The 18,186-nt window shown below is 35.7% G+C and overlaps 1 protein-coding gene across 2 annotated transcripts in view; it reads left to right on the top strand.

Moving 5' to 3' along the window:
• The window catches only part of RALGPS2 (Ral GEF with PH domain and SH3 binding motif 2), a 163,194-nt gene that overhangs the window by 51,297 nt on the left and 93,711 nt on the right, over positions 1–18,186 (top strand). For both annotated transcript variants that reach the window (XM_030875358.2, XM_030875354.2), the window contains exon 5: positions 10,261–10,344. In XM_030875358.2, coding sequence (XP_030731218.1) covers positions 10,261–10,344 — 84 coding nt within the window. The remainder of the gene's footprint in view (positions 1–10,260; positions 10,345–18,186) is intronic.

Here is an 18,186-nt window from a genome sequence, read left to right as displayed (position 1 = left end):
TTCTTGCAAATTGGTGATTGAACCACACAGGTCTCACTCAGTTTTCTACAATAGAGGCAATTTCTGAGTTATTTGAAACTTATTAAAATATATAACTCCTATTAATTCTGTTCCCTAAGTAGGTCCCTGTCATTCTTACCAGTTTGTGGCATTCTGTATTCCCAAGTCTTTCATATCAAGCCGAATTTGTTTAAACTTTTGTCCCTAAACTTATTCTTGACTTGTAGAAAGAAAGGGGCAGCTATAAGAAGCACAGTGGTTTTCTCAGAATAAAGCTGCTTATCTGCCTGTCTGTTACACTGTCTACCTCAGAATTGCTCAGGGAAAAAAGAAAAATTCCAAGCCTTTTATTTCCCTCTAAAAACTATTGGCCTTATCTTTGAGATGTTAAAAATTATTTTTTTATTATATAGGGACTGGTCTTAGTCGTCAGTAAAATACTGGACAACGAAATCACATCTTGAAGTAAGCAGATCTGAAGCAAACATAATGCTAAGTCTGGTTTTTCTCCAACCTTGTATCACACTTGAAATTACCTCAGAGTGAAGGAAAACAAAAGAACAGATTTCGACACTCTGTTTCTTAGTTTTTTGTTTTATGGTAGAGAAGAATAGAAAAACATGTTCACCAATGAAAAGAATTTAATGGTAAAGGAAAAGTCCAGTAATTTTAAAAACTACTTAGTAGGAATATAATTACATGTTTGCTCTGGTTTTAGTTTTTAAGGTCCCCTGTCTGAGTGATTTGTACCATTTATCCATTTTTAATACCAGTCAGAAACCTTCGAGTCATTCTTTTCCCTTCTCCCTGCATCCTCTTTCCTCTGTTCTCCAGTATCTCCGGTCGACTTTACTTCCTAAATAACTTTTCTCCCCTTCCCCTTCCCTATGAACTCTGAAGCTTGTTTATTAAAAGAGCACAGTGTTTTTTCAGGGCTGCTGCTCATTGGCTCTAGAAGTCTCAGCTCAATCTGTTATCTGTATATACTGGTGGATCCCCCTTCATCTGAACACTTCGCCCTGATATTCCCATAGCTAGTGCTACAGAAATCCTAAGAATCTTCACTTGCCCATTGGCCCAAGCAGCATGGCCAAATTTGGAAGCTTCTGTGGATAGTGTGATCCCTCTCACACAAAACCAGTCTTTTCATTCTTCTCCCCTCCTCCTAATAAGTAGCCATTTCTTAGTGATAGGGACTGGAAGGAAACACAATAATATGGTTGCTGGCACTGAAGTTATACTGATTACAAGGAAGGAGAAAAGCTAGTAGTTCCATCATCTGCACTCACCCTCTGTTAACATGTCCTTACAACTCTCACTTCCACAGAGTTGCTCACTGTCTTTTTGTTCTTGTTGTTCTTTAATTTAAACCAGTTTTGGGGGTAAATTTCCATGTACTTTGCTGCCTCTTTTTCTTTTTTAATCAGTGTCCAACATTCACAGCTCTCTGAATGGGTGCTCAGAAAATGCTTAATTACTTAATTTGACTTCCTTTAAAATTAATTTTAAAGCCCTTTGAATCCCAAAAGATAATTTTTAGTGGCAAAACATAAAAGCAATGAGCCAGAAGAGATGCATTTTTGTTTCAGCTTTGCCATCTATAGACTGTGCCAGTAATACAACCTATTTCATATCTTCAGCCTTTCTTAAAAAAAAAAAATTAAATGTGTGAAATAAGGAATTTTGGACTACTTGACCTTTAAAATACCTTCTGGGGACTTCCCGGTGGCACAGTGGTTAAAGAATCCACCTGCCAATGCAGGGGACACGGGTTCAAGCCCTGGCCTGGGAAGATCCCACATGCCACAGAGCAACTAAGCCCGTGCGCTTCAACTACTGAGCCCGTGTGCTTCAACTGCACTCTAGAGCCTGCATGCCGCGACTACTGAAGCCGCGAGCCACAGCTACTGAAGCCCACGCGCCGGGAGCTGGTTCTCCACAACAAGAGAAGCCACCGCAATGAGAAGCCTGCGCACTGCAACAAGGAGTAGCCCCCGCTCACCACAACTAGAGAAAGCCCGCGCGCAGCAACAAAGACCGAACACAGCCGAAAATAAATAAATAAATAAATTTTATTTAAATAAATAAATAAAATACCTTCTAGGTCTTTTGAGAAATTCCTGGAAGTAGAATAATTTTGGGGGGTGACTTCAGAGTAAGAGCTTCAGTTAAGTGTAGCTGTCAATCAGTAATAAATAGGACTTTGACCGAAACTGCAGAAGTCTTAAGGAGGTGATAATTGTTGGGGGTGGTCATAAGTCAAGTTCTTAGAGATTGGGGGTCTCACTAGAACGTAAATTCCACAAGGGCAGAAACTTGTCTGCTCTTTTCACTGATGTATCTATAGTGCTTGAATAATACTTGTTCAGTATTTGCGTTTGATGAGTGACCATTCCAAGGCTTTATTCTGTACAGCCTACAGGCATATCGTCTTCCATTGTTTATCATGTTTGGAGTTATTTTTGCAAAAGTCTGTTACCCAGTCCAAGAATGTAACTTTTATAAAGTAACACTCATTCTATGGAAGCAGAATTTTTTTCCCCTCTGCCCACAATTCAGAACCATTTTCTTCCCTAGTATGAATTCTTCAGTGTTCAGTAAGGGCAAAAGTTTACCATAAGGGAAACACTCATTAATTTCAAGTATGAATTTTCTGGTATTTAGTTGAAGCTCAGCTCTTGTTAAAGTTTTCCCACATTTCTTATATGCATAGGTTGCCCCAGTATGATTTCTCTTCTGATTGTGAAGGGTTTTTTTCTTTTAGAAAGCTCTTACACATTTACAGGGCTTCCCTCCATTGTGAGTTCTTTCATGTCGAGGAAGCAATGACTGTATTCTGAAGATTTTTCCATGTTTATTACATTCATAGGATTTTGGGGTTTTTTTTCTATTATGAATTCTCTGATGCTCTATAAAGCTTGTATTTCTCCTGGAGGCATTGCCACGTTCATTACGCCGATGGGGTTTCTCTTCAGAATGAGTATTACGTTATTCAACACAGGATGAGTTATGACACAAAGCTCTCTTGCAATCAGGCTTTCTCTCCAATAGCAATTCTCTGGTGATTTTGATCAGTCTTAAGTAAGGGGGGTGAACTGCGCTTGCAATCTGTCCTGTAGTCATTACGTTGAATAACGTTTACCTCTCTCATGAGGTTCCCAAGTGTTTATAAAGTGACAGGCTCTGACTGAAAGTCCTGTGATGTGTATTACATTCAAAGAAGAAAGTTCCACACTTTATTATTTGTTCTGGTAGGTCAATATAATAAGTCATTTAGATTATATCAATAAACACATTAAATACAAAGGATAGATAAGGCCCTCCTGAATAACTGGGATGCACTAGAGATTGAGGAAGAATCCTGGTTAAATGAGGGAAAGTACATAATAGGTCATTCTGAATCTTATTAAAACATTTCTGAAAAACTTACAATTGAGATATTTCTGACAATATGTATAAAGAGCTTTCTCTATGCGAAATTTCTTCTGTATGCAAACAGCCTATAATCTTGGCAACATCCAAAATTCCAACATCAGGAATATCATAATTCTATCCTTGTTTTAATGAAAATTATCATTTTCATTAGAATTAAAATGTAAAAATCCATGAATATAGTGGGAGGTTTGAAGAAAGCAAAGAAGACATGTGACTCTTCTTGTGTACTAGAAAAAGCTAGCTGTTTTGTCAGTTCATATTATTGCTGTTCCTTACTGCGAACTTCCTTTATATACAGTAAGGGCAGGCTTAGATTAGAACTAGGGAAGATAACTGTTGACTAGGAGAGTAGGTATATCACAGTATCAGTGGCAGAAGATAGCTTCTGCCTTTCTCTCTGATCTCCCTATAGAGGTGGCTTTAAGGTATTGGAAGGAGGGAGGTTGGGGGAGGAAAGAATGTGAGTACATTACATTACAGAAAAGTGAGGTGGTGTTTTTGATTTAACATATTCCATTAGAATTATATAGTTTCAGGGCTTATTCTACCCATTAAGAATATAGGAATCGCGGTGAGCCCCTCATCTCAGGGTGAGCGCCCATCTATGGCTGAGACTTCTTTCCAAAGAGCCATACAGGCTGAATGCTAATGGCTGTATTATGCCCCGGTAAAGCTTCCAGCTTTGGAGCCTAGGAATGCCTCAGCAGCAGTCATCTTCTCACTCTGAGGGCCCCCACACCCCACAGTCTTTTACAAATTCCATTGCTTTTTCTTTCCTTGCCTCAGTCTCTGTCTACATGCTGGTCTATATTGGCCTTTTCTCTTCTTCTATCTATAGGTATCCCTACAACATCACCCTTAGAGCAGTGCTTTTAAAAGTGTTGGAACCTACAAGATGAAATTTAGATCAAGAATTTGACTTTACAGAACAAACCTACAAGACGTAAGAGAAGCTGTGGCTCCTGAGAAATTCAGTAGTTCTTTCATAGGGTAGGTGGTCATCAGTTGTGGTGTTTGCCTTCCCACGTGCTTCCAAAATAATCTGTTTAATGGCTCAAAATCAGTCCGTGAATATACTTTCAAATACACTTTTAATGACTATTAAGAAATCGCCTTTGTATATGTGAGTTACTGTTAGAAGATTTCTCTTCACTGCCTGATTTAAAAATTGAAGGTTGAATCCATTTGAACAAATTTTAAGAGGCATCAAGGCGGTTCTGTTTCATTTAGCCTTTGCTAAAACAGAGGCTTATTTACGCAGTGTACTCAACTTGAATCAGTCTTATTCATAAGTTAGACCCCCAAAAAAACGTCTTTTGAGTCACTAAGTTTACTTTAACTTTTTGGTGTTCGTGGGAAATGGATTAGTATAGAATAACTTGACCTGGCTGATAAGCTGTCAATACAAGATGATCTGGTAGGAGAATTTATTTCTTAGATTGTATAGTGTCACTTGGAGAAAGAGTCTAGGTTCTGAGACAAAAAGAGGCAGAGACAAAGGGAAAAGCATCTTTTTTCTCACAGAGATATTTAGTGGCTATTGGGAGGTTGAGATGGGGCAGGGCAAAATTCCTTTAAGGCCAGTTAACCATAAATGCATGTCAAGGTTTAAGAAGAAAGTACTGGATGAGTTCCTGGAGTCCCAGTGCAATGCCTACTTCATAATCCATTAACTTGGTTTTTGTTTTCGTTGTTTTTTAAACTTTTTATTTTGAGGTAATTACAGTTTCACAGGAAGTTGCAAAAAATAGTACAAGGATCATTTTAGATTCACAATATCAAACCCAGGAAATGGATGTTTGTGCAAGACATGTCTGTATAGTTCTGTGACGTTTTACCTTTTTTTTTTTTTTTTAAATTTATTTTTGGCTGCGTCGGGTCTTCGTTGCTGCGTGTGGGCTTTCTCTAGTAGTGGCGAGCGGGGGCTACTCTTCGTTGCGGTGCACGGGCTTCTCATTGTAGTGGCTTCTCTTGTTGTGGAGCACGGTCTCTAGGCGCGTGGGATTCAGTAGTTGTGGCATGTGTGCTCAGTAGTTGTGGTGCACAGGCTTTAGAGCGCAGGCTCAGTAGTTGTGGCGCATGGGCTTAGCTGCTCTGCGGCATGTGGGATCTTCCCGGACCAGGGCTTGAACCCATGTTCCCTGCATTGGCAGGCGGATTCTTAACCACTGCGCCACCAGGGAAGACCACGTTTTAGCACTTGTGTAGATTTGTCTTATTGCTACCCCCATCCAGATACAGAACTATTCCATCACCACAAAAGATTTCTCATTTGTGCTACCCCTTTATAGTCACACCCATCCTACTCCCACCCTCATTCCCCACCATCCTTAACTCCTGGCAGCCACTGTGCTGTTCTCTATCTTTATAGCCCTAGTTTGTTGTTGTCTTAGATGGGCTAGTAGTGTAACATTGTTTCAAAGGGGAAATGTTTTCTGAAGCAGAGACTATCTTAAGTTTTTAAGAACCTGCTTGTTCTTATTTTTTAATTATAAGTCTCTTTAGGATGGAGGGCTCCAATGGAATTTTAACCTGTTTGCTCCCAAGTAATGTGACTGGAGGTTCATTTAACTCCTGCCTTCTTTCAGTCTGCTTCAAACAGAGTTTTATTAAAGGGGAAAAGCATTTTTTCATTAAGCTAATGGTGTTGAAATGTCCCAAAAATTGAATGGATTTTTCAAAATGTCTTAGCATTTCTTAGTTGAGGAATCAGAAAAGCATTAAAAAAAATTTTAATGTAAAAAATAAGGCCACAATTCACTAATACCTTTGTCTGTGTTTCTTATCATAATAAATTATAATGATAAAGGTAGGATCAAATGAGTTGATATGTCTAAAGCACTTAGAACAGTGCCTGGCACATAGTGATCTCTATGTTAGTTTTAACTATTATTTTTATTGCTGCTGTTAAGACATATGTTCTCAGGAAGAAAGGACTTTTTAAGCACAAAATCAGCAGATGAGATCACACAGAAAAGGACAGGTGTATTGGCTACTTTAAACAAACAAAAGCCAGCCCCCATATGCACATAAAGAAGATTGGGAAGATGTTTACATAGGTTTATTCGGGTGGTGGGTTTATAGGTGATTTACGGCCCCCTAACCCCCATTTTCTATTTAACAAATACATTTAGCGACCATAATTCCTCTTACAGTTGGGGAAATTAAAGTATAATATATAGAAAGGGAATTAAATATACCTAGTTTTGATATGACTCTTGTGAACTAACACTCAGCAGTGCTAGTATAAATGATTCAGTATTTCAGAAGGGCAGTTTGACAAGGATCAAGGCCTTGAAAGGTTCCTACTCTTTGACCTAGTGATTTCACTTCTAGGACTATATATTTAGGAAATGATCAGAAATGTCAGAAAAGGTGCAAGAATGTTCATTATAGTGTAACCTTACTTATAATAGGAAAATGGCTTATCAAATGGCTTGATAAGTTTAATAGCAATTTGTTAGAGACACTTTGATTATAGAATTAATATAAATATGGAAATTATATTAACTGGTTAAAAAACAAATTCAGAGTTGATGGATTTAAATCTAGGAATTTTGTCCTAAACTGTGACATCTTTATATGGTTGTATAAATAGGCTGTGATTTTTAGAAAGAACAAACATGTCTTCTAGAAGTTTGATGTTTTTAATATAGTTATTATATGTCATTTTATGTTAATATCTACCACTAAATATTTTCTGTCTCTACAGGGAGATAATGTGCAATGAGCATGTATCTAGGCTGAGTATCAAGTACCAAAAATTTCTTTCACTGTAGAGTTGCTTCTGTCATTTTTTTTTTTCCGTTAGTAATTTCGAATTTGAAAGTTGCAATTTAATTTTAGGTTTAAAAAAAGTAATTCATATCTTCAGAGCATTTACTGTTTATCTATTGTGTTAAAGTGATAATTTTCATCACTTTCTTCAGTATTCCCTGTCTCAATTGCTCAAGCCAGAAACTTGGGAATTGTAGTACTTCTGGATACGTCATTCTTAGCTTACACTGTGTGGATCCAGTTTTTGACCAAGTCCTGCCTACCTCCAAAATATCTTGAATATTTTACCAGTTTTTTTCAATATCCACTGACACTACCCTACTCAAGGAACATTACCTTTTTCTTGAAGTATTATAATATCATCACAACTATTTCCTCAGTCTTCCCTTGAATCAATTCATTCTTTTTTGTTTCTATTTTATTTTAAAATTTTATTGGAGATATGCATATATCATGTTTAAGAAGCCATATATTTCCATAGGAGAACAAAATATAGCACTATCCTGTTGCTCCCACCCTTCCAGCCTCCACCCTTGAGCCCCACGCCCATCCAAGTCTCTTTGTGTTTCTTATTTGGAGAAATTTATATGTTTTTAAGATAATATGTCTAAATGCCTATTGCTTATGATTTTTCAATTTTGGTTATGATTTATTGATTCTCTACTATAGAAGATGATTTCAGTCTCTTAGTTTCTCTTCCTCTCACATTTACACAATTTACTTCCTCCTCTTTCTGTGTAGTTATGTCACAATTTTGACATGAGTAAGTAATACTGGCTCAACCATTCTTTACAAGTGTAGAGAAAGCTAAAGAACAGTTGAGCCATGATTACTTACTTAAATTTTGTTTTCCTTGAGCTAAATAACTTACTTTAGCTTTCTCTACATTTGTCACTAATATTTCTGCCAGAAGTGAATGTAGTGAGTGTGTTTTCTCAATGTGTTCAAACACTCCAGATGTTGCTTCATCTTTCAGAGATGTCTCTTCGAATTTCCATCCTTGCTACTTACCATCTGGACTGTTGTTCTTAAGGTCTGCTCATTGCTTTGTCCCAGGATCTCCCTTTACTGTTCATCTGGGAATTTCCAATATTTTCTTTCTATGTTGGTTCCTCGGTTTCCTGGATCTTGTCTTCCTTTTTCTTTGCTAGTTTGTTTTGATGGAACACATATTCTACTAGCTCTCTGATAATAGGTGCATATAAGGCAAATTCTCTGAGACTTTCATGTCTGAAAATGTCTGTGGTATACTTTCATACTTAATTGATATTTTTGTTGGATAAAGAATTCTAGGATTTTGAAGGCTTTGTTTCAGTTGTCTTTTAACTTCTAGGGTTGCTATTGAGATTTCTGATACCTTCTGATCCCTATTTTTCTGTAGGTGATCTGTTTTTGTTTCGTTCTGTTTTTGAACTGATAGATTTTATTATTTCTTTGTCTCCAATGTGCTACAGGTTTTTGATGCTAGGCCTTGGTTTGAGTCTTCTTTTTCTTTTCTTTCTTTCTTTTTTTTTTTTTTTTAATCTTTTGTAATGGGCATTAGACAGGTCTTTTGTCCTTCAAGTTCTGGAGGTATTTTCTTGAATTAGCTTTTTTTTTTTTTTTGATAAGTTACTTTCCTCTATTTTCTCTGTATTCTCTTAAAATTCTTTTTATTATTCAGAAGTTGACTCTTCTAATTAACATGATATTTTTGCTCCTACTTTTAGCTTATTGTTTAAAAGATATTATCACCTTTATCTCACAACTCTTCTGTTGATTTTTTAAATTTCTTGTATTATATTTTCATGTCCAAAGCTTTTATTTTGTTTTCTAAATATTTCTTATTTGTATCCTTCTGTTTTTGCCATTTAATGGGAGAAATATCTGTCTGAAAGTAATAATTATATGGTTTTGTCCTTTTCTTTTCTCAGTTTTCTTTTGTTCTCTGACCTAACTTGATTTCTTCAGAGGTTTTTCTTTTTTCCTATGGATTCTGTCTCTTTCTGGTGGTGGTGGTTGTATTACAGCAGGGTTTTTTTTTTTTTTTTTTTTCTGTATACAGAGATTTTATTCAATTTTTAAAGAAAATGAGGACTTTAGACAAAGCTTTGACCCTATAACAAAGCAAATCTGTCCAGCTTTAAATACAGCAGGGTTCTTAACCTATTTAGAACCTTGAACCCTTTTGGCAAACTGAAGCTTCTGGAACTGAACGCTTCTTTAATATCAAAGGAAATCAGTCCTAATAAGATACACTTATTAAAATATTTTTAAAAACTGTTCTATGGCAATATATGTGCCTCTTTATTAACATATTAAGTAAGATTTATAGGTGATGAGATTACAACTTCAAAGTAGTGATGAGGGTGAATGATATTTTTGAGATATCTGTACCAGTTGTAATGTGCTATGAAAATATCTGTGATTTTTATTAGTGACAAAGTCACATGTATTGACAATTCTTCTATAATTTGTGGCCTGCATGTATAATTAAAAGGAATGTCATTTCAGTTAGAGGTTAGTGTAAAACAAAAATTTATTTATTTTTTTTTACATCCAAGTTCTTGTGCCCTTTGAATTCTATTGATAGACCCTGTGGGGGATCAAACCCCCCTTTATTAGAGGTTTCTTCAAATACCTGGGGTCGTTGGCTGTCAGCTCAAAGATTGAGGTACTAGAAAGCTGATTGGAAGCTCTGAATGAATGACTGGGGCTTGACAACTAGTGGGCTTCACTCTATGTTGTGGGATGCTCAGCTTTCATTGTTTGTAGATAGATTTTTCCTCTTGGGATTCAAACCTCTTGAAAGAAGAACCCATCATTCTGCACATGGAGTATAAGTCTAATTATCTGTGTTCACATAGACAAGTAATTTTGCCCTCTTATATTCTAATAAAATTTCCTTTTGTGTTTTAACTGAATGGTTATGCTATTAAATGTGTTCATATTAAATAAAACAGTTCTGGGAAAGTACACAACTGTCTTTAATGCTTTGAAACCATTAATGCAACAGGAAAACTGGGCTATTTCATGAATTTATATTTAATTTTCAACTTAATTTTTCAGGAGCTTTCAAGTTGTGGATGGAATAAAAAGGAAAAATACAGTTCTGCACCAAATGCGGTTGCCTTTACAAGAAGATTTAATCATGTGAGTTGCTTATAAAATTTTGATGTTTAGTTTCTGAAATTCAATTTCTCAGTTTATAATTTTCATTAAGAAATAGCTTTAAGTTTTTACATCAATTCTAGAGCATTTTCAGCCAGTATCTCTTCAAATATTGTCTCTGCATGATCTCTGTGTTTTTCCTTCTGTAATTCCTATTGGAAATTTATTGGAACTTGACATTCTTTCCTACTTGTATCTTAACCTTTCATATTTCATCTATCCCTTTGTGCTCTGTTCTGCATGATTTCCTCAGATCTATATTTCAGATCACTAATTCTTTTCAGATGTGTCAAATCTGTTTCAAATCTGTGCTTTTACACTACTGTCATTTTTTTTCTTATTTTTAAAATTTCTTAAATCATTTTCAACTTTTTATTTTATAATTTCTGTTATTATCCAAAGTCCTGGGAGTACTAATTCTCTGTATCTGCTGATCCTTACTCAAAATGGTTTGTTTTCTTATGATTTTGTAATTTTGAATTGAGAGCTCATGTTCATTTAAGCTTTAGCTGTGGGAATTTTGCTGCTGCCTAGATTGAGGGTGTATACTGTCTAAGAGGCATTTTGTTTGCTTTTGCCAATACCAAGGGCTATTACAGAAGTAGGACTATTTTTTTATGTTATATGTTTTGGCTGGGGAACATCTGTACTGCTCTGTACTGAAAGTTTAAGCTCCAAATCCAATTAAGGACAAGTTACAAATTCTTGTGAAAGGCTTAATTTTCTCCTTCTTCTGTGTCATCTCCCTCTGTCAGTAAGTGAATTGTTCAGTCTACTTTTTCACCAAAATTGTAGCCCTTTGAAGATCCCTTAGATAGGAACAGACAGGGGACGGTAGAGGTGTGAGGCCTTATATTATGACTTTGAAGGAGTATTAAATCCCTAGTCCCTATGCTCTTGAGAGGAAATCTTCCAAGGACAGCTGTAGTACCCTTTCCTTTTTTGCCTTTATTTCCTTTGTTTTTGACCTCTAGTGAAATCTTTTCTTTTCCTTTCAAGTTAGTTATACACTTTTTAAAAAATGGTTGGGGTTTAAAAATGGGGTTTATAGCAAATAGTTTCTCAAGTTATTTGGTTCACTGTATACCCAAAATGGAAATGAGTTAAAGGTTTTTTTTTAATTAGATTAAACCATTATTAAGGGGCCTAGACAAACATGTTTTATACTGAATTCCTTATTTAAGCTATTTAGAAGTTTTAAAATTTTTCTGAGGTGGTCAGAATTTATCATCACAGTAAAACTTTTTTCTTTGCCATACAAAAACATTGTAACAATACCCATAAATTTGACTTTAGGTTTTTAAGCACTCATATTCTTCTCTTTTTTTTTCATATTATTCTTAAGTAAGCCAAAAGGTTGTTAGAGTCAAATATGTCACAGTGTACCAAAAGCTCTTATGCTTAATCAAGATTACAGTTGATCTATAATAAGCTCCATTACTTAGTTATTCCATTACTGTCATTTTCTCCTAGGAGGGTGTTAGGAAATCTGAAGGTAGCAAATTACAAAGGAAGTTACAGAGAGTCTTTTATTTTTAAAATGAGTTTCTTGTAGGACTTCCTTGCTGGTGCAGTGGTTGAGAGTCCGCCTGCCAATGCAGGGGAGACGGGTTCGTGCCCCGGTCTGGGAAGATCCCACATGCCGCGGAGCGGCTGGGCCCGTGAGCCATGGCCTCTGAGCCTGTGCATCCGGAGCCTGTGCTCCGCAACGGGAGAGGCCACAACAGTGAGAGGCCTGCGTACCGCAAAAAAAAAAAAAAAAAAAAAAAAAAGAGTTTCTTGTAGATAGCATATAGTTGGGTCTTCCTTTTTTTTGGTCTGGTCTGACAATCTCTGCTTTTCAATTTAGACCTAGAAAAAAATGCAAAGAGAGTTTCTGTATATCCCTAACCTCCCCTAATCTTAACATCTTAGGTAAGTATAATACAGCTATCAGAGCCTGGAAATTAACATGGGTACAATACCATTAACTAAACTAAGGGCCCTATTCAAATTTCTTCAGTATTCCCACCAATATCCTTTTTGTTGTTGTTCCAAGATACCATTTTGGATCCCACATTGCATTTAGTTGTCACTAATTCCAACAAAAGAGTTATTTTGGAGTCTGTTTCTTTTTAATGCTTTTTCTCTTAACAGTCAACTTTGAATCTGTTTCTTTGTGTGTCTGGTAATTTTTTCAATTGTATTGTCATCATTATGGATAATATGTTATAGAGATTCTGGATTTTGTTGTCTTCTTTAGAAAAGTATTAATTTTTATTTTATCAGGCAGTTAACTTGGCTGGACTCAAAGTCTAAATTCTGCCTCTCCTTGGAGAACATATTTCTCCTTGGAGAAGTCTTTCCAGATTTTATCTTCATTTGGGCTTCTTCGAGTTTCCCTTGCACGTGCACAATTGTATGGTCAGCCAGAGATTTGGATGGAATTTTTTTTTTTTTTTTTTTTGTGGTATGCGGGCCTCTCACCGTTGTGGCCTCTCCCATTGCGGAGCACAGGCTCTGGACGCGCAGGCTCAGCAGCCATGGCTCATGGGCCTAGCCGCTCCGTGGCATGTGGGATCTTCCCAGACTGGGGCACGAACCCATGTCCCCTGCATCGGCAGGCGGACTCTCAGCCACTGCGCCACCAGGGAAGCCCCTGGATGGAGTTTTTATATAGATTTGGGGGATTTTTCTCGCCTTTCCAGAATTTCCCCCCTCACTTTCTAGCCAATTGTCCTCTGACTTTCAAAGCCATTAAGACTGTGGCCTTCTGCTTGAGTTTCTGGTGCTCCACATTGTAACTGGTGAATGTCCTCAGACAATAAACTTTATAAGTGCAATTCTCACCCAGTGCATCTTACTTTTTCCAAAGATCTGTTCTCCAGTTTCTGCCTTCTTTTGGTTCCTCTCTTGTGCTTTTAATAGTTGTTTTTATAATTTGTAATTATAATCAGATGAGCATTTCCAAAGATACCTGCTTCTCCACATTACCAGAAATGGAACTCTCCCCCATCCTTTTAAAACTATGATTTTTTATTAATTATCGAAACAGTAACATACATTGCAGGGAAACTGTAGCAAGGTAGAAATTTATTAAAAGGTGGGGGGAGAAATCACCCTGAGGTGACTGTTGTTAACATTTTTAGTATATATTCTTCCATTCTTTATTTTTTTACTAATCTCATAGAAATAATGCTGTACATGTAATTTACAGTCCTATTGTCTTAACATACCATGAAATGTTATTGTATCATAAAATCATTTTGAAAACATTTTAAGTATCTGTATAATCTCCTATGACTTGACTCTATCATAATTTTAATAATCACTCTATTTTGGCTATTTCTCTGATAACTTGTATTCATGCCTTCTGGCCAGTGGCTTCCTGATTTTTTTTTTTATTGGGGGAAGGGTTGTCTAAGTTTCTTTTAAATGTTACCTTTTGATAATCAGAAATTTGACTAATAATTGGAAATTAATGTTTTTAGGAATGATAATGATTTTAGATTATGTTTATAAAAATGCTCCTTTTAGAAAATATAGATGCAATTATATATTGTCCATGATTTGCTTCACAGTATTAATGGGGCACTTGAGGGTAGAGTGAGGGTGGAGGTGAGAAAGCTTGGCCATAACTTGGTTGTTGAAGCCAGTTGATGTGTACTGGGGACTTCATTACTATCATCTGTTAGTTCAGTATACATTTAAAGATTTCCATGATAAAAAATTAAGAAACTGTCTTTAAAAGCTTAACATATGTTTGGCTGCAAATAAAAGGTTTTCATAATGCTTTTATATGATTATAAAACCCTGAATAAAGCAACTAGAGTTAAAAATAGCCTATGAATAAAATTTTTCCAGGATTTACTTCTTAATGAACTATTTGATACATTTTTAAGAATGTGTTAAATGTTTGTTTGAATCTTATGAAATTGCCAATGTTTGACCATTTTTAGGCTACAAAACTGGCAAGTTCATATGGTTAATCTAATATATATTAGGAAATATTCTGATAAACAACTGTGAATTCACCACCTAAACTAAGAAATAGAATATTACCAAAACTATTGAAGTATTTTACATATTCTTTGTTCTATCCTCAATTAAGGGGGGTAACCATTATCTAAAAATTTTTATTTTCTTCTATCTTTTGTATTTTTTTAAACTTGATTTAAAAAAAATTTTAACTCATCTCATAATTCCCATATATATAGATTTACCAGAAATATTTGTACCCCTAAACAGCATGTTGTATATCTTGCTTGTTTTTCATCTTTGAAAAATATATCATCAGACTATATGTAGTCTTCTCTGGTTGCCTTTTTTCACTTCTGTGTTTCTCTGCCATATCCACGGTCATGTATGTAGCTCTCGTTCATTGTACTTTCAGTGCTATCTTCTAGCGTTTCATTGCATGAATGTATCAGAAAGAATTTATTATTCTTTTGAGGATGGACATGAGATGTGTCTCCTAATTTTTTGCTGTTATGAAGTATGTTGCTCTGAATATTCTAAGAGTCTTTTTGGTACCCATGTGCAGTAATTTCTTAGGCAGCGGCTTTCAAACTTTTTGACTGTGACCCACAATAAGATAAAATATTTTACATTTCAACCCAATACAGAAATTAAAGTTTTCTGAAATAATATTTACTTGTATTAGATGATATGTACTTTGATCTTTTTCTGCAAAAAAAAAAAAGCAGTTGAAAAACATTGCTGCTTAGACTTACTAAACTGATACCATAAAGTGGGTGAAAAACACTGTGATTTGTTTGAAAAAATATGTGCCTAGATGTAAAATTTGTGTCATAAAGAGTATATCCATGTTTAACTACACAAGACAGTGTCTAATTTTTTTTTCAAAATGATGGTACCAAATTTGCATTGAACTTTCATTACTGCATATCCTTGTCAACATTTGGTATCATCAAACTTTGCAATCTGGTATAAAATGACTTCAGCTTTCATTCTCATTCAATTAAATATTTATTAAGTTCCTACTATGTCCTGGGCATTGGTCTTGATGTTTGGGATATATTAGTGAATAAGAAAAACAGAGACCACTCTCTTCGTGTACCTTTTCATTCTAGTTCTTCCTAATTTTAATTTCACATATTTCTTTTTTCATTTTCAGAAGTTCTGTCATTTTCAAATCTCTCCAGTCATTTGTATTATTCTCTTATTTCCTACTTTAAACCACTTATTGTAAAATAAAACATGGATACAAAAAAACACACAAAACAAATATATGGTTTAATGAAGTTTTACTAACTACTCTACAGACTCCTCCAAGTGCCTCATCTCAGTCCACACCCTTTCTTCTTCCAGCAATACCCACTGTCTTGACTTTTATAGTTCCCACTGTCTGGTGTTTTGTAGTTTTATCACATAAATGTGATCGCTAGTTTAGCCTTGCCAGTTTTTTTAATTTGTTAAATGTTTACCACTATGTTTTTTTGAATTTTTGAATTTTATTTTATTTATTTTTTTATATAGCAGGTTCTTATTAGTCATCAATTTTATACACATCAGTGTATAAACTTCAATCCCAATCGCCCAATTCAGCACACCACCATCCCCACCCCCCCATGGCTTTCCCCGCTTGGCGTCCATACGTTTGTTCTCTACATCTGTGTCTCAACTTCTGCCCTGCAAACCGATTCATCTGTATCAGTTTTCTACGTTCCACATACATGCATTAATATACGATATTTGTTTTTCTCTTTCTGACTTACTTCACTCTGTATGACAGTCTCTAGGTCCATCCACGTCTCAACAAATGACTCAATTTCATTCCTTTTTATGGCTGAGTAATAATCCATTGTATATATGTACCACAACTTCTTTATCCATTCGTCTGGCGATGGGCGTTTACGTTGCTTCCCTGACGTGGCTGTTGTAAAGAGTACTGCAGTGAACATTGGGGTGCATGTGTCTTTTTGAATTATGGTTCTCTCTGGATATATGCTCAGTAGTAGAATTGCTGGATCATATGATAGTTCTATTTTTAGTTTTTTAAGGAAACTTCATACTGTTCTCCATAGTGGCTGTATCAACTTACATTCCCACCAACAGTGCAAGAGGGTTCCCTTTTCTCCACACCCTCTCCAGCATTTGTTGTTTGTAAATTTTCTGATGATGCCCATTCTAACTGGTGTGAGGTGATACCTCATTGTAGTTTTGATTTGCATTTCTCTAATAATTAGTGATGTTGAGCAGCTTTTCATGTGCTTCTTGGCCATCTGTATGTCTTCTTTGGAGAAATGTCTATTTAGGTCTTCTGCCCATTTTTGGATTGGGTTGTTTGTTTCTTTGATATTGAGCTGCATGAGCTGTTTATGTATTTTGGAGATTAATCCTTTGTCCATTGCTTCATTTGCAGATATTTCTCCCATTCTGAGGGTTGCCTTTTCATCTTGTTTACGGTTTCCTTTGCTGTGAAAAAGCTTTGAAGTTTCATTAGATACCATTTGTTTATTTTTGTTTTTATTTCCATTACTCTAAGAGGTGGATCAAAAAGATCTCACTGTGATTTATGTCAAAGAATGTTCTTCCTATGTTTTCCTGTAAGAGTTTTATAGTGTCTGGTCTTACATTTAGGTCTTGAACCCATTTTGAGTTTATTTTTGTGTATGGTGTTAGGGAGTGTTCTAATTTCATTCTTTTACATGTAGCTGTCCAGTTTTCCCAGCACCACTTATTGAAGAGACTGTCTTTTCTCCATATCCTTGCCTCCTTTGTCATGGATTATTTGACCATAGGTGTGTGGGTTTATCTCTGGGCTTTCTATCTTGTTCCATTGATCTATGTTTCTGTTTTTGTGCCAGTACCATATTGTCTTGATTACTGTAGCTTTGTAGTATAGTCTGAAGTCAGGGAGTCTGATTCCTCCAGCTCCGTTTTTTTACCTCAAGACTGCATTGGCTATTCGGGGTCTTTTGTGTCTCCATAGAAATTTTAAGATTTTTTCTTCTAGTTCTGTAAAAAATGCCATTGGTAATTTGATAGGGATTGTATAGAATCTGGAGATTGCTTTGGGTAGTATGGTCATTTTCACAATATGGATTCTTCCAGTCCAAGAACATGGTGTATCTCTCCATCTGTTGGTATCATCTTTAATTTCTTTCATCAGTGTCTTATAGTTTTCTGCATACAGGTCTTTTGTCTCCCTAGGTAGGTTTATTCCTGGATGTTTTATTCTTTTTGTTGCAGTGGTAAATGGAAGGGTTCCCTTAATTTCTCTTTCAGATTTTTCATCATTAGTGTAGAGGAATGCCAGAGATTTCTGTGCATTAATTTTGTATCCTGCAACTTTACCAAATTCATTGATTAGCTCTAGTAGTTTTCTGGTGGCATTTATAGGATTCTCTATGTATAGTATCACGTCATCTGCAAACAGTGACAGCCTTTCTTCTTCTTTTTCAATTTGTATTCCTTTTATTTCTTTTCCTTCTCTGATTGCCATGGCTAGGACTTCCAAAACTATGCTGAATAATAGTGGTGAGAGTGGATATCCTTGTCTTGTTCCTGATCGTAGAGGAAATGCTTTCAGTTTTTCACCATTGAGAATGATGTTTGCCGTGGGTTTGTCATACATGGCCTTTATTATGTTGAGGTAGGTTCCCTCTCTGCCCACTTTCTGGAGCATTTTTATCATAAATGGGTGTTGAATTTTGTACATCTGTTTTCTGCATCTGTTAAGATGATCATATGTTTTTTATTTCTTCAATTTGTTAATATAGTTTATCACATGGATTGATTTGTGTATATTGAAGAATCCTTGCATCCCTGGGATAAATCCCACTTGATCATGGTGTATGATCCTTTTAATGTGTTGTTGGA

Source organism: Globicephala melas, chromosome 1 (genome assembly GCF_963455315.2).
Source record: "Globicephala melas chromosome 1, mGloMel1.2, whole genome shotgun sequence".
NCBI lineage: Eukaryota > Metazoa > Chordata > Mammalia > Artiodactyla > Delphinidae > Globicephala > Globicephala melas.
The sequence above is the reverse complement of the archived record's forward strand: the minus strand, read 5'-3'. Positions and strand labels throughout refer to the sequence as shown.